This window comes from Mugil cephalus, chromosome 10, assembly GCF_022458985.1.
Source record: "Mugil cephalus isolate CIBA_MC_2020 chromosome 10, CIBA_Mcephalus_1.1, whole genome shotgun sequence".
In the NCBI taxonomy this organism is placed as follows: Eukaryota; Metazoa; Chordata; class Actinopteri; order Mugiliformes; family Mugilidae; genus Mugil; species Mugil cephalus.
Genome location: NC_061779.1, coordinates 1,940,923 through 1,955,510, shown reverse-complemented (window position 1 = coordinate 1,955,510; position 14,588 = coordinate 1,940,923). Strand labels below are relative to the sequence as shown.

Below are 14,588 nucleotides of genomic sequence, written 5' to 3'. Positions count from 1 at the left end.
TGTTAACAGACTCTAGTTAATGGAGTTTATGATGGGAAATAACCACATATGTTCCTATTCAAACCCAAACTCACCACCAGACCTCACAGAAACAAAGACTTTAAGAAACTCTACTCGCTGATAAAAATACAGTGCTCCGTCTACTTAAAAGAAGGAAGGCAACTTTTTGCATCATTTTATCCAGTAGATCAAACAAGAGTATTCTTTGTTGGTACAACATTAATTCTGTAAGTCAATTAAATCTACAGGATAAAATGATGCAAAAAGTTGCCTTACTTTTTTTTTATCAGTGCATGGCCGACTTACAGCCAAAATCCCTTGCTAATGGTGTTAGCTAATGGCTAACAGCTCCGTAAGCTAACGTTACGTAGAGATAAAAACATCTCTGCTGACTTTAAGTTACAGTCATTTGCAAACGTTAGCTTGAAATTAAATTTGAATCAGGTATTTTAAAACAACTTGCTAACATTAGTTTCACATAAAAAGTCTTTTGAAGCCACTTTCTGTTGCTTTCTATTCAGTTATTTTACTTTACTTACATAAAACCTGAAAGACTGCAGTAATTAACCAACTTTATCACTAACATTAACTTAATTCCACAGTTGGAACAGAGTAAATCCAGAAAGTAGTTTATTTAACCTCGCATTTGATATTTACTTTCACTCTGCACAAATTTATAGTCATTTACTTCAGGGAACATTTACTCCAGGGGTGCCCCAAGGCTTTGTCCTCGGCCCACTGGCTTTCCCCAAGTTATATGTTTCCTGTACGTCTAATGTGTGTCCCGATTAGCACGAAGACATTTTCAAAATGATCTTTTGTAAATATTTGTTTTGCTCTGTCGTAAACCGAAACTACATCCATGTAATAATAGTAATATAATATAAAAATAATTTGTGCTGTACAAGCCGATACCGTATTTATTCCAGACTCATGAACATTTTCCTGACTGTTCATGTGAATCCTCTTAAATAAAGTTTAATGAGTCAGACTTCAATTAAATCCAGAAATTAACCACCTTAGTTAATTTATCCTCACATTTGATTTTTACTTTCACTATACGCACAAGTTTATGAAGTGTTTGAGTCAAAATGTTTAGTAATTTACTTTGGAAAATAATCAACTCAGTCACTGAAAATGAAACTAATTTGTTATGTTTGAGGGCGGAAATTAAAAATCAGACAGTTCTCGTTAGTATCTGCAGTTTTCTCGCTATATTTTCCGACTCTTTTGCCACCGTCCGCACTCCTGAGCTGATATCGATTGGTCCATTAGGAGTGAGTTTTACTTGTGGATCGTGACCTTTGTTGTTTTCTCTGATTTTTTTTTGCTGCGTCACCGTGTTTAAACAAATGTGTCGTCCAACACAGAGTTTCTCTTCTTCTTCTATTATCTCCGAGTCTCCAGCAGCGCAGCCACATCTGCTCCCATAGTCTTTGTCAGCAGGGCCTTCAGGAGTCCTCCAGGGGACCTCCAGGGCCGCGAGGAGGGTCCTCTGCAAAATCTAAATAAGGACGTGTAATTACACCACAGTGGTTTCTGGTCTCACCCGTTTGTTTGTTCTGAATTTCTGTGGACGCACACTTGATTAAATGTCGTCTCTGGAGACGCACGGATGGAAAAATCACATCGTGTGCTGCGCGACATGGAAGGAGAACTGAACAGTCCTACCTGACACCAGAGAGAGACTCACAATTTAAACACAGCAGAACAACTACAAAGTGATGCAAAATGGCTACAAGTTAATCCCAACAACTACAAAGATGCAAAATGATCACAAAGTGATGCAAATTAACCACAAGTTAGGTGTTCAACAAAAAATTAAAAGATGCAAAATGGTAAAATTATTATTTAGTCAAAATTGTCTGCAGACACAAAATGACAACAAGAAGCAAAATGACACCAACGAGACACATTATATTATATATATATATATATATATATATATATATTATTTTTATTTTTTTTTACGGATATCTGCTAAAGAAAAGAGAAGTAAATGGATCAATGCATTAGAAGAAACAACTGGAATCCAGGCACAGAAACCTGGTGTTGTGGTTCACATTTAGTGTCAGGTAATAATTAATTTATGCTGTATTTTTAAATGAAGTCAAACCTTAAGTTACTTCTTAAGTTACGTTCTGGAGGGCTGTCAGATAAGTTTGTGGATGTTGTTGTTTTGTCGTAGTTACGGCCGACAGTAACTATTTCAGGCTAATGTTACTTCTCAGTAAAGCTCTTAGCGTTAGCATCTTTTATTTAACTACATTTGTCAGAACTGAAACTGAGGCTAATCCACTTCTCCAAATAAGGACGTTCTCTAGTACAAAGCTGTTGGAGCTGTGTTGTATAAAGTACCAAAAGGTCGTACTTTACTTTAGTTCATATGAATCATTGTTGAGCCCAATTGTCCTTAATTTGATCTGATAATCCACATTTTTCCTGGTCTCTCTGTATTTACTGATACATTCCACCATGTTTTTGCCCCTCAGGGGGCGTGGCCAAGGATGAAAAGCGACATCAATGCATATCCTCTATAGTTTCACTCCCAGTATTTTCTCCTCTACGTTCTCCATCAGTTTCCCCTTTGAACTTTCTGTCTCGTCTGTCTTACTGTCCCCTCTCGTCCTCTCCCTCTGTTCTCTGCGGCCTCTCCTCCTCCTCCTCCTCCTCCTCCTCCTCCTCACTTCTGTACCATAAAGTAGACGTCGTCGGGATGATTCATCTCAGCCCCCCCCCTCCCAGTCCCCCGTCCTCCATCTACCTTCGTCTGTCTGTCTGTCTCTGTCCTGTTCATCGGCTAAAAAAACGCTCACGCAGATAAAGACTGGAAACAATAACCAGGAAGTTCATCCGCCCGGTGATTCCAGTGATTATCGCTGCGCAGATATTTTATTTGAGCCCTGAATACAGTCGGGATTTTTACGGAGCCATCGATCGGATCTCGGGGAGTTGTTTGTGCAGCCGTTACGCCCCCGGGGCCCCAGGTTGATTTAGACCCAGGATGACGCTGGCTCTCTACAGCCGAGCCGTCTTCTACTGGACATTATTCACGGTTATGAGACGGTCTGACCCGCGTTTTAATCACGGCGTCTGCTGCAGGATCAGGGCTGGTTGGTGGAGGTGTTGATCCGTGCGACCCACGATTTAAAATCAGACACAGAGACACTTCATTAACGTCAGAGTCTGATGACTGATGACTTTTTAGCTCAGTGGAAAATACATCTTGTTGCATGTTGCTGCAGACCTCAGGTTAAACTGTAAAATATTTTCTGTCTTTCTAACAAGACCAGAATCATCCACTTGTACTTTTCCTTGATGTATTTCATTTGAGAGAGTTCTGTCATGAGAAAACAAAGGAAAAACGAAGGAAATTAGCTCGTTATTACAGGAAAATGAAGGAAATAATATGTAAGAATGCATGGCCGCTTAGGAGCTTTCATACGTTGGTTCAATCATTCACTATGATATAATTTTTGTTTTCATTTAATTGCATTTATTTGGCACCTTTTAAGATACATTAAAGCACAACAACAATAATGGAAGTTATCTAACATCCAGTTTCTTTTTTAAATCAAATCCTAAACAATAATTATTTATAAATAAAAACTGATTTGAAATTAATAAGCACACGTTTTGTTGTTTCAAAGTTTAACTGTGTTCTCCTGCAGATTTTTTATGATGTTACATATGTTCCAATGGTGCATTTGTCTCCTTCAGCTGAGGCCATTTTGAATTTTAATGCACAGACTAGATTGAATATTCTCTCTGGAGATACGGGGGTGGAGGATAATTGTGCTTTCTTTGTCCTCACCTAACAAGCGCCTCAAGTGTTTGTTACCGTTTCCTTTTGGAAAAGTGAATCAAATCACTACAAAGATGCACGAAATGACTCTGACGAGACGAGGGGCTGCAGCAAAACATTGTTTCAAATAATATTTTAGTGAAGATGCACGAAATATCTACAAATTAATCCCAAGTCCATCACAACAACTACAAAGAGACACAAAATAACTACACAGAGACTCAAAATACACTCAAAATACACTCAAAATGGACACACAATGGACACACATTAATCACAAGCAATTTACAACATCTACAAAAAGATACAGAAAAGCTACAGAAAGGAGACACGTGGACATCCACCAGCTAGCGTAGCATTCTGCACCTGCAGGAAAGGAAATACCACTCTGTACCAGCAGGGGGCAGCAGCCCTGGAGTCTAGGAGCAGCTCCAGATAGAGCTGATGGAGGTCTGCTGACTTTTGTCTCTTTCAGGTTTTGTTTTGCGTCTGACCAGCGTTCCTTATACAGAAAAAATTGCGTCGGAAGGTCGCCGGTGGCCAGACGTGGACTTGGCACGTCACTGACTTTCGACTTGATGTCTTCTTCTTTCGCGGGACGCTGGTTATTTGGGAGCTGCGTCAGGGTCTCAGGCAGCGCTGGGACGTCCTGGAGTTGATGAAATATGCATTGGCCTGAGATTGAGTTGAGCGACCTCATCTGTGTGTGTGTGTGTGTTCCTGTATAGCTATTGTTCTGAGGACCAACTTGAGGTTGTGTAAAGTTAGGACATTTTCTCACTTCTTCAATGTTTGAGGTTAAGTCTCAGTTTTAGGGTAAAGGTTACAATTATGTCATAGTTAGGGTTAGGTTATATTTATTTGATAATAATTTATATTAGATAATAGGTCTTCCGTAGGGGGTCCGTGACCCCTAGTGGGTCTGTGGAGGTACTGCAAAATCGCAAAATCTGATTAGACATTTTTCTTTTCTTTCTTTAAATACACATTAACATGAATCCGACATATTTCAGTAAAGAGATAAATAGGGTCAGAAGACCTTATTTTTACGTTATCTCTAGAAAACACATTATGCCAATAAGTGTCCTCACAAAGATTTACAAACATTGTGTGCGTGCAGAGGGTTTGGACAGGTTGGAATAAGTCGGGACCGTTTAATAGCGCCCGGGCTCGGGATGTGTGTGCGGTGGCTCTGTCTGCTCGGTGTTTCTTTGACGGTTGTTATTGCACCGTCATGCACAGTGTGTGTAGGTGTGTGATGTGTGTGTGTGTGTGTGATGTTCATCCCACACACACAGGTAGACTGGAAACAGATTGAAGCTTTGAACAGCAGCTGCAGACTCTTCGCCGTCTCTTCACTATGTTTGTATCTCAGTTTCCTGTAGAAAAGGTTTAACATCACAGCAGTTTTTTTTTTGCTGCAGAGCTGATGTGAAGCCAATCTGGTTATTATTCAATTCAATTAGATCCCATTCGATATGAATCCATTTAGAGATGTTTCAGTTTCGTGCATGCTGATCATTTATCTAGTTTCTCATCTTTCATGTGTCTTTGCTTTCGTCCAGCTCTTCTTGTCAAGTTTTGAATATTTTCTTCCTTTATGTTTCTTGTCTTTACTTCCTGTGTTTCCCCTCCTCTGACTGGTTAATTGGTTTCTCCTTGTGGCTCCGCCCTCATTATTTAGTCCTGTGTTTCCTGTGTCTTTGATTTTTATCCTTGTTTGTCCTACACTTGTGTTTCCTCGTGTTCTTCTCTTGGTTTTGGTCATTGCATGTTTGTGGTTCCCTTTTCTTTCCTGCAGCACCTTTAGTTTAAAGTCGATTTGTTTCCGACTTGTGTCCTGCGTTTAGATCCTTAAATCACCTTTTAAGAAAACTGTTGAACTTCAAGCTAACTTTGCTAGCTAGCTCTTATAAACTTAAGCTACGTTACGTCTGGAGTCGTTTCCTTCGGGTTTTGACCCCGACGTGATACTTTCAGGAGCAACAGGAAAAACAACGCAAGCACAACGTTGTTTAAAACGTGCAGAAATATTTCCAGAAACATTGGAAAGAAATATCGATATTTTTTCTTCTGATACAATATCGATTTTAAAAGAAACAGGAAATGTCATGTTTTTGGCCGATCCTGAACTTGACTCAGTTTGTTTAATGAATTATCGCTTTCATCTGATGTACAATTTTTATTTTAAGCAGCATCTAAAATTCCTCAGTGAACTATGTAGAATATTGCAATATATCATAATATCATAATATCGCAATAATGTATTGTATCGTGACTCAAGTATCGTGATGTCGTTGCCAATATCGTGCTGTGTTAAGAAATAAAACCATTTTAAATTAAACATAAATTCATTAATTTTTAAGTTATCTTGTGTGGACGTGATACAGATGACGTCTGCAGGGAATTAAAAAGTGTCCTGGAGAATTTCCTGCATCCTCACTTTTTCCTGAAAACCTGTCGATTTATTTCAAATCCAGATTTAAATGTATAAATCTCAATTTTAAACCCAGTGTTAAACTATTAGTTTCTGTTTTGTTTGTATTTTCTCTGACTCTGAATTTACAGCTCACAGGATTTGACTCTTGTATGTGCGGAGATGCTGATCTCAGTTGTGTATCTTCGATGGAGGCGTGTTTGTGGATTTCATACGACAAAAACTTTCCCATCACAATATGATGCGTGAAGAGAAACGAGTGCAGCAGACGCTGTGTTTAAAGTGTGTGGGCTAACAGGTCGTCTTCCTCTGCTGCTCCGACATGTGCGCCTTCACACTCTCTTCCTCTTATATAACGTTCATTTGCATTAGTTTATTATCGGTGAAGCTGTTTTTCTTTCTTTTTTTTTTATTCTATTGTTGCTTTTCTGTTCAGTGGAGAGCGTCTAATTATTTAAATTCCTCCGCAGTGAGTTAATTTTATTGGGCTCGAGTGTGAAGTATGAAGTTGTTTGGATTGTGTTATTTTGATAAGAGTGTGTTTTAATGACTTCAGCCGTTAATTTAACAAGTTTCCCTCCGTTTGACTGAGACTAAAGTTTGTTTTCTACTTGGCCTCCGTCTGACAGGACGTATCAGCTGCTGGAAAAATCCAAGAGCAAAGATTTATGACGATGTTCTGCCAAAATAAATGTTACTTTCTTCTTTAGAGTCTGCAGACACGTGTCAAAAAATAAAACCGTTTTAAATGAAATATAAATCCATTTAGGTGTGGACATTCAAGATAACAGCTGCTAATCCAGACTGCAGGGAATTAAAAAAAAATATCCTGGAGATAAATGTGATCACCTCCGACCGCCCAGGTGCATGCAGGGAAATCCAACAGTAGGTTTTTGCATGTTAGGAGTCGTTTCCCGGCTTTGATCGTCTCCGCTCGCTGGATGATGATTATTATTCTTCTGTCGCACCCGTAACATCACAGAGGGACGTCCAGGAGAAAAAAAAATATAAATAAAAAAATAAAAAGACAAACACAACATTCAATTTAGCTTGTGCTCTCAGATATGGAAATACATGCAGCACCTGTGGACACTAGAGGAGACAAACAGGAAACAATGAGCTGGGACTCTTGATTTCTGTGTTTTTAGCATTTTTAAAACGTCTCATCTACATGCAACAACAGCACCACCCTCCAGATTTATTTCCTTAGCTTTTCTAACATCTGCATCAGACTTTTTAGACACCTGAAGTTTCTGTTCACACCTCACATTAACATTAAGCGTTGGAGCTATTTGTTATTTTTCTGTGATCTTGCATAAACATTTATTTTCTTTTGTTTAGGTTCAAGTTAAAAGTTTAAATAGGTTCATAAATACACCAGCATTTCTGTTTATGTGGTTGCTTGTTAGTGCTTTTATTTTGTTCTCTGTGGATCATCCCACAGATACGTGATCAGTTTGGGATCTAGTGGATTTAGAGACCAGGTCAACACCTTGTGCTGTTCTTCATGTTTTTATTTTAGTTGGTCCTAAAGCGTTTTTGTGTGTCTGCGTCAGGCTGCTGTCATCAAGGAGTGTCATTGTTATGGTGTGGGGGGGTCTGGTCTGGTCTGGTCTAAGTGGGGGCTTCATGTCTAAGCATCATGAATGAATGAATCCCAGGTCCAAACGTTTCCCAGCAGAAAACACTGAATTGTCACCAGATGGTTTAAATGTTATTCACTTCTCCTGCCAGTGGTCATAATGTTGTGGCGGATTGTTTGTAATATGTTGCCATGTCAAACAAATGTGTGTAATTTTACGTTAAGTCTCTCCGTTGGGGAAGATCTGCTGGGCCAATGAGATAGTTTTGGGGGCGGGGCTTAATGTGGTGACCTATAGAGAAACAGATATTCGATATTTCCTTTTCTGATCTGATACCGAGTTAAAATTCAGGCTGATAACCGACGATACTGGTCCGATACTTTCTGTCCTAATGTGTCTGGTAAACCTAAAAAAAAATTAGTACATTTCAAATCACAGCTTCATAAATAACACAAGACACGAGAGTTATTTATTTATTTATTTTAAACTCTGAAGTATATTGAGGTAAAGGCCTCATTTACTATATAACTGAGCTGATACAACAACAGAAAAACCAAACAGAGACACAATCATACAAACTAATAAGTAAAACAATCAGGCCGTTAAAATAAATTATTGTTTAACTATTATGAACTTCTTTCTTCATCATAAATGCCTCGTATTCTGTGTTGTGGTTTAACCTGAGTTTGTGTGTCACAAGGTTTGTTGTGTTGACACAACTCACCAGTTTAGTTACTTTACTTCATTACCTCCAATAATTGAAGTATCAAAAGTATCAGTATTTTTGATTTGAGAATCAAGAAACACATTAGATAAAAAAAAAAAACGTTCGACTTTGACATAAACTACCTAAACCACGTCGTCCTGCTCAGAGAGGATTACTAGGCCGACACTTCCCTCCCTCTCACACAGGCACCAGTATAATTAATTTATGATCCAGTGCTTTGATTTATTTTCGTCCCCGCGTGACCTTCTGCGCTCCTCGAATATGAAACGTCCTGGAGGATTTGTGGCGCTTGGCTGAGTTGCTCCTGCTGGACGCCGCCATCGCAACCCTTCATTCCTCCTCCTCCTCCTCCTCCTCCTCAAAAAAAAAAAAAAAAAAAAAAAGGAGGCCTCAATCTCTCCCACCTTCCTTCTGCACCTCCTTTTCGCTCATTTCCTCCTCTCCTCTCCTCTCTCCTCCTTCTCTCCCTCTGCTCGTCCCGACGGAGCGTCTGAAAATAGAAGCCGAGGGGAAAGTGGGTCAGCTGCCACGGACGAGTTTAGCATATAGTGAATTTATCCCTGTGTGTGTGTTTGTGAGCTAACAAATGCTAAAGCTCATGCTTTACTAAAAAAAAAAAAAAAAAAAAAAAAAAAAAAAAGCACGAAGAAATTAGCGACACACATTTATTATAGTCACTTATATAATCAGCCATAACATTATGACCATTTACAGGTGAAGTACAGGTCAAGTTTACACCATTAACTGTTTGTGACGTCAGCTTTAAAAAAACGAAGCCTGATTTGGGCGGACCCCGCGGCCGCCATGTTGGATGAGCTTTATCCGAGTGTGGGCGGAGTCAAGCTCATCCAACAGAATAGTTTTTTTGTACCAGGCTGTAAACATGTGAAGTTGGGCTTCGCTCCCTTTTGGAGCCTCTAGTGGCCACTCGGTGAACTGCAGATATTTTCCACTTCCACATGGGCTTCGTCGCTCAGATCATTTTATCCTGTAGATCAAACTAGACTAGTCTTTGTTGGTACAACATTAATTCTGTAAGTAAAGTCAACTTACTTTAGTGGATTATGTCAATTTACTTTTAAAAGTTGACATTAATCACAAAAGTGAGTTGAAAATCTCAGCAATGTCAACTTGTGAAAGAAAATTGACTTAACTTGCAGAATTACTTACTTTTTATCAGTGTATGGTTGACTTACAGCTAAAACCCTTTGCTAATGGTGTTAGCTAACGGTTAATGTTAGTTAACCGTTAGCCAGTGTTAGCTCCGTAAGCTAACGGCACAGAAAGGTAAGGAAAAAACACATCTCTGCTTAAGTTACATTAAATTAGTCATTTGCAAACGTTAGCTTGAAATTAAATGTGATTCAAGTATTTTTAAAACAACTTGCTAACATTAGTTTCACATGAAAAGTCTTTTGAAGCTAACGTTACTTGCTATTGTTAATTCCAAATTACCTCAAGAGGCTCCAGTTATTTTACTTATTAATTTCTACAATAATATAAAACCAGTAGTTAACCAACTATATCACTAACATTAACTTAATTCTTACCTTAAAGTCCAGACTTACACTTTTTCTTCTTTGGTGGAGCTGGTTGGTTTGTGGGATTTACCCAGAATTCATTACTTCAGGCCTAAATTGAAGCTTGTTAATGAAGAGAATCAACATTTTCAACAAATGTAGACAAACTCAAAACATAATATATTTAAATTTTTATTGTCATTATCACAGGTTTCTTCTTAGATTTACTTTTTTTTTCAGTGTAGGCTACTAGACGTTGTCTTTATTTAGCCCGTAGTACAAACTGTCAGAGGACAAGAACAAAAGGAAAAAAATAAAACACAACCGGTGAATCCGCTCAGCTGAGCACGAGGTGTGAAAAAGAAAACAGCAACTCTGCAGAAAACAGAAAATAAAATCTCCAGAAAAAAAAACTTCTCAGAGAGAAATCCCAGCAGGAGGAGGAAAGTCCCAAAATGTAAATCTCATGATATGTCCACATGATCTGAGGACGTGTTCTGTCCGTCCTGTTCTCAGCTGTGCAGCAAACTGGGCTCCCGTGGTTTAGTCTGATTATCTGTTACAGTGTTAAACTTAATTTAGTTCAAACCTGAACGGGACAAACAGCTCAGAACCAACAACCAGACGGAGAGAAGACGCAGAAAATAATAAAACTGACCTGCAGCAGGAGTCAGAGCTTTAAGTTATTAAACATGTGGTTTAAAAAAATAAGAAACTGCATTTAAATGAGAAGAAAACTTTAAACTTTGTCCCAGACACGTCTCTGATCTGCAGTTTCTATTCGTGTTGTTGTAATATAATGAAATTATTAGTAATCAGCCTATAATCCTGTTTATTGTAGAACAACAAACTAATTCTAGTTTGTTGTTCTACAATAAACAAGATTATATTTTGATTATGACACAATCAATCACTTTGTGACTCATAAAAGTTTAGTTGGTCCAATTAGATGTTTTCCATGTTTCAGCTTAAATAAATAAATTGGTTTTATTTTATTATCAAACTAAAGTATTTGAACTAATTCTGAACTAAAACGACAGAAATAAGAACATGACTGGTTCTCTACGGTTTTTACCCGTTCTGTAATCTGAAACGTTGTTGTTGTGCTTTGAACCTTCAGGGCCACCGTAGTTCTGGTTCTCAACAATTATTAAAACCAAAGTATTAAATGTAAAATATTTTTCCAACTCAACAACCTCCACTGAGACATTTGAGACACAATTAGTAGAGAAGAGAGGAAATAAAAAGCTTAGAGCATCAGATGGTTTATTCATCATCTAGTAATAAATAAAATAAATAAATAAATAAATGACTGAATGAATGAACGTCATGTTGAGTTTCCAGAAGGGACAGAAACATGGAGGAAGAAAAACTAACATGAACCAGAAGCTCATCCAGAATAAACTTTAACCTGGTTGTTTACTCGGGCTGGAAACTAAATATCAGTAGCATCGATACCAAGGCCAGTATCGGTATTGGCTTCATTACGTCCAGTAAATGACTCAAAGAGTTTATGCAGGAGCTTCTGTAGTAAAAGGTGGATGTGGACAGAGTTTGATATTGAAATCCAAACATCACAGCAGCGTCACACACCAGGAACTGATGCTGTCACTGAAAGTTAATGAGCCAACGTTTCCCTCTGAGCAGTTTTTATATTTATTATTACTTTGTCGCTTGTTTTTTACTTATTTTGCTCAACTGACTCTGTTACTGACTTTATTTTCCATTGTTGTTGTCTTGTTCACATTGTTTATATTTATATTTTTGTTACCTTGTTCCTTTTTCTTATTTTGCACCAATGAGCTTTTAATCTGTTAAATTGTTTTATGTTGAAGGAGGAAATGGAAACAGGTTTATTTGACTAAAATATGATATTTAAAGTAAAAAATATCGGCGATACTAACCCTGTATTTACTTGGCATCGGATCGATACTAAAATTCCCCGGTATCACCTGCCTCTATCATTTACTCTTTCTTTCTCTCTGCAGGATTCAAGTGTCCTGTCTGCTCCAAGTCTGTGGCGTCCAATGAAATGGAAGTTCACTTCATCATGTGTCTAAGCAAGCCCCGCCTCTCGTACAACGGTAAACAACTTCCCTTTTTTTTTTAATTATTCTGGGCTGAACTGGTTCTGGCTGCGGTTTTTCAACGTGATGTACTTTTTACTTTTTTTTTTTCATATTTATTGATCCTCCTCCTGGAGTCTGTGCCAAGACTTCCTGCTTCTGCTGCTGCTGTTTCTGTTTCTGCTGCTGCTGCACAGATAATTATTCGCGACGTCGTGGGCGGCTCCAAACAGTGGGGCGTGTTATCGAGCCCTCACTTCCAAAAAACACGATAAATATGAATGAGGGCAAACCATAAAAATTCATAGGGCGACTTTTTCTCAACGCATCCAGTCCAGAAAATACAAACACCACTGAGGATTTAAAGCCTCCGTAATGGATTTCTGACGCCATTATTCTACTTCATGAAGCACAGGAGCTTTAAACACGGGGTTACTGATGTGTTTCCTGTTTGGTTCGGTTCATTTAGACCAATAACTAGAAGTTAAAAGTCTTTATAATCAGATCTCATTTCTGCTCTTTAGTTCCAGTTTAACCCTTCGGAGTCCAGAGTTTTACCTTTATATGTTCCCTTGTTTGGTTTCATTCTTTTCAGCACAACCTCACCTGTGTCATTTTAAAATTGCTTTTTCATTTTGACAAACTGTATTAACACACTGGACCTAAAACCAGACTAAAACCATAAAATCCAAAGTCTGATTTTTTTCTGTGAAAACCTCAAACATGTTTAACGAACCATTTTTAGAACTTTGAATGCAAATGTAAAGTGTAAATTTAAAAAGCGTATGTATAAATTTAGCAAACAAGAAAGCTATCACACATTTTTGTACAACTATTTACAAAACTATCCGGTGTAACAGTCAGTAATAATTTCTAAAAGTCCCAAATCTCTGGCTTCTGTCTCTTTGGCTGCAGATGCTCCATAGACTGAACATCACATCACTCCCACAGCTTCATCCTTAGCAACCGATGACGTATCATTTCCTGATTGGTTGGTGGGATGCATTTTTCCACCAATAGGAAAAGGGAAGCTGATTAGCTTTGTCCTCTTGCTAGCTTTTTGCTTTTCACGTTTTTCCTGCACCAGACATGACGACAATATTCAGGACAAAGCGTAGCTAAATTATTTATAATAAGTCTAGTTTTACTTAGTCTATCAACGTAATTTAAAACTGGTCTATAGGTTGAAGTTAGCACTTTCTACAAAAGTTGAAACGGAGACTCAGTGACGCTGCGTCTTGCTGCTACGTCGTCTTAAATTATTCATGTGATTTTGATTCCACAGGATTAATTTGGTTTTATTTGTATGGCGTCAAATTAACCTGGAAAACAGACAAAAGTTGGTCTGGAGCCTCCAGTCAGATCATTTGTCTTTAAGAGTAACCGTAGTCATATACGTCATCTGAGCAACAAAATGGATCTGATGGTTCTGAGGACAATCCAGTTGATGCAGTCGAAACACGTTGTAATAATGAAATGAAGCTGTTAACAGTCCTACTACGCCTGGTTAAAGGAAAAAAAAGAAAACAAATTTAAAATGAGTTTCCTGATCTTTTGTAGGTATTTATTTTAGGTCTGAAAGCATCAGAGCTGCAAATGTAATGAACGATGTCTGTTGTGTCAGACAACAGTTAGTAACTAGGTTAATGTGGATGTTTGGTAAAGTAATAGTAGAAGATCATCGTTCAATATTACCAACAATAAAATCACTTCACAGAATCCACAGAGTCCACTCAGGATAAAAGGCTGCACCCAAACAAACCGCTGCTGCTTTTCAAGACGTGGACGAGCTCCTCAGGCCTTTTTTTAAAATTAATTACAACGGGAACAGTTCTTTTTCTGAGTCTGATCTTTTGCCATGAACCGAATTCACGCCCCTGTAGCGTCAAAACGTATTTTGTCTCCTTCTGTTTGCTTCTGGCCAGCGTCAAAGCTGCTAAAAAACCAAAGAAGAAGAAGTAAAACCATGTGACTAACCATGTCTGCTGTGTAAAATAAAGTCAGTCAGACTGGATGCTTGGCGAGATGGTGGTAGGAGATCATCATTCAATACTACAAACTTGATTTAGCAGCTAAAGTAAAATCACTAAACAGAATCTATGGAATGAACTCAGGCTAAAAGGCTGCAGCCAAAACAAAAACACTCCTGAATGATGTTGATGAACTTATTGGAGCTCATTCATGGTCTTGGTCTCTTTTGAAAGTCAAGACTCTAAAGTTTCTATCAGAAAAGTCAGAACAACTCTTCAGTGGTTTTGTTCTTGAGTAGATCTTGAGATATCATGATATATTGCAGTATTCTACATGGTAGAAATTTTAAATGCAGCTGAAAATACAAGTTGTGTATACGTGCATGAGATGAAGATGATAATTCATTGGACAAATTGAGTCAAAAAACAATATTAATCCAAATGATCCATTTCTAATTTATTGCACTTGTACAGAAAATG

At 38.1% G+C, this 14,588-nt stretch overlaps 1 protein-coding gene across 1 annotated transcript in view; it reads left to right on the top strand.

Moving 5' to 3' along the window:
- Positions 1-14,588, top strand: part of znrf1 (zinc and ring finger 1) — a 55,552-nt gene that overhangs the window by 24,137 nt on the left and 16,827 nt on the right. Inside the window, exon 2 of the mRNA XM_047597221.1 lies at positions 12,061-12,156. Within this exon, the coding sequence (XP_047453177.1) occupies positions 12,061-12,156 (96 nt within the window). The remainder of the gene's footprint in view (positions 1-12,060; positions 12,157-14,588) is intronic.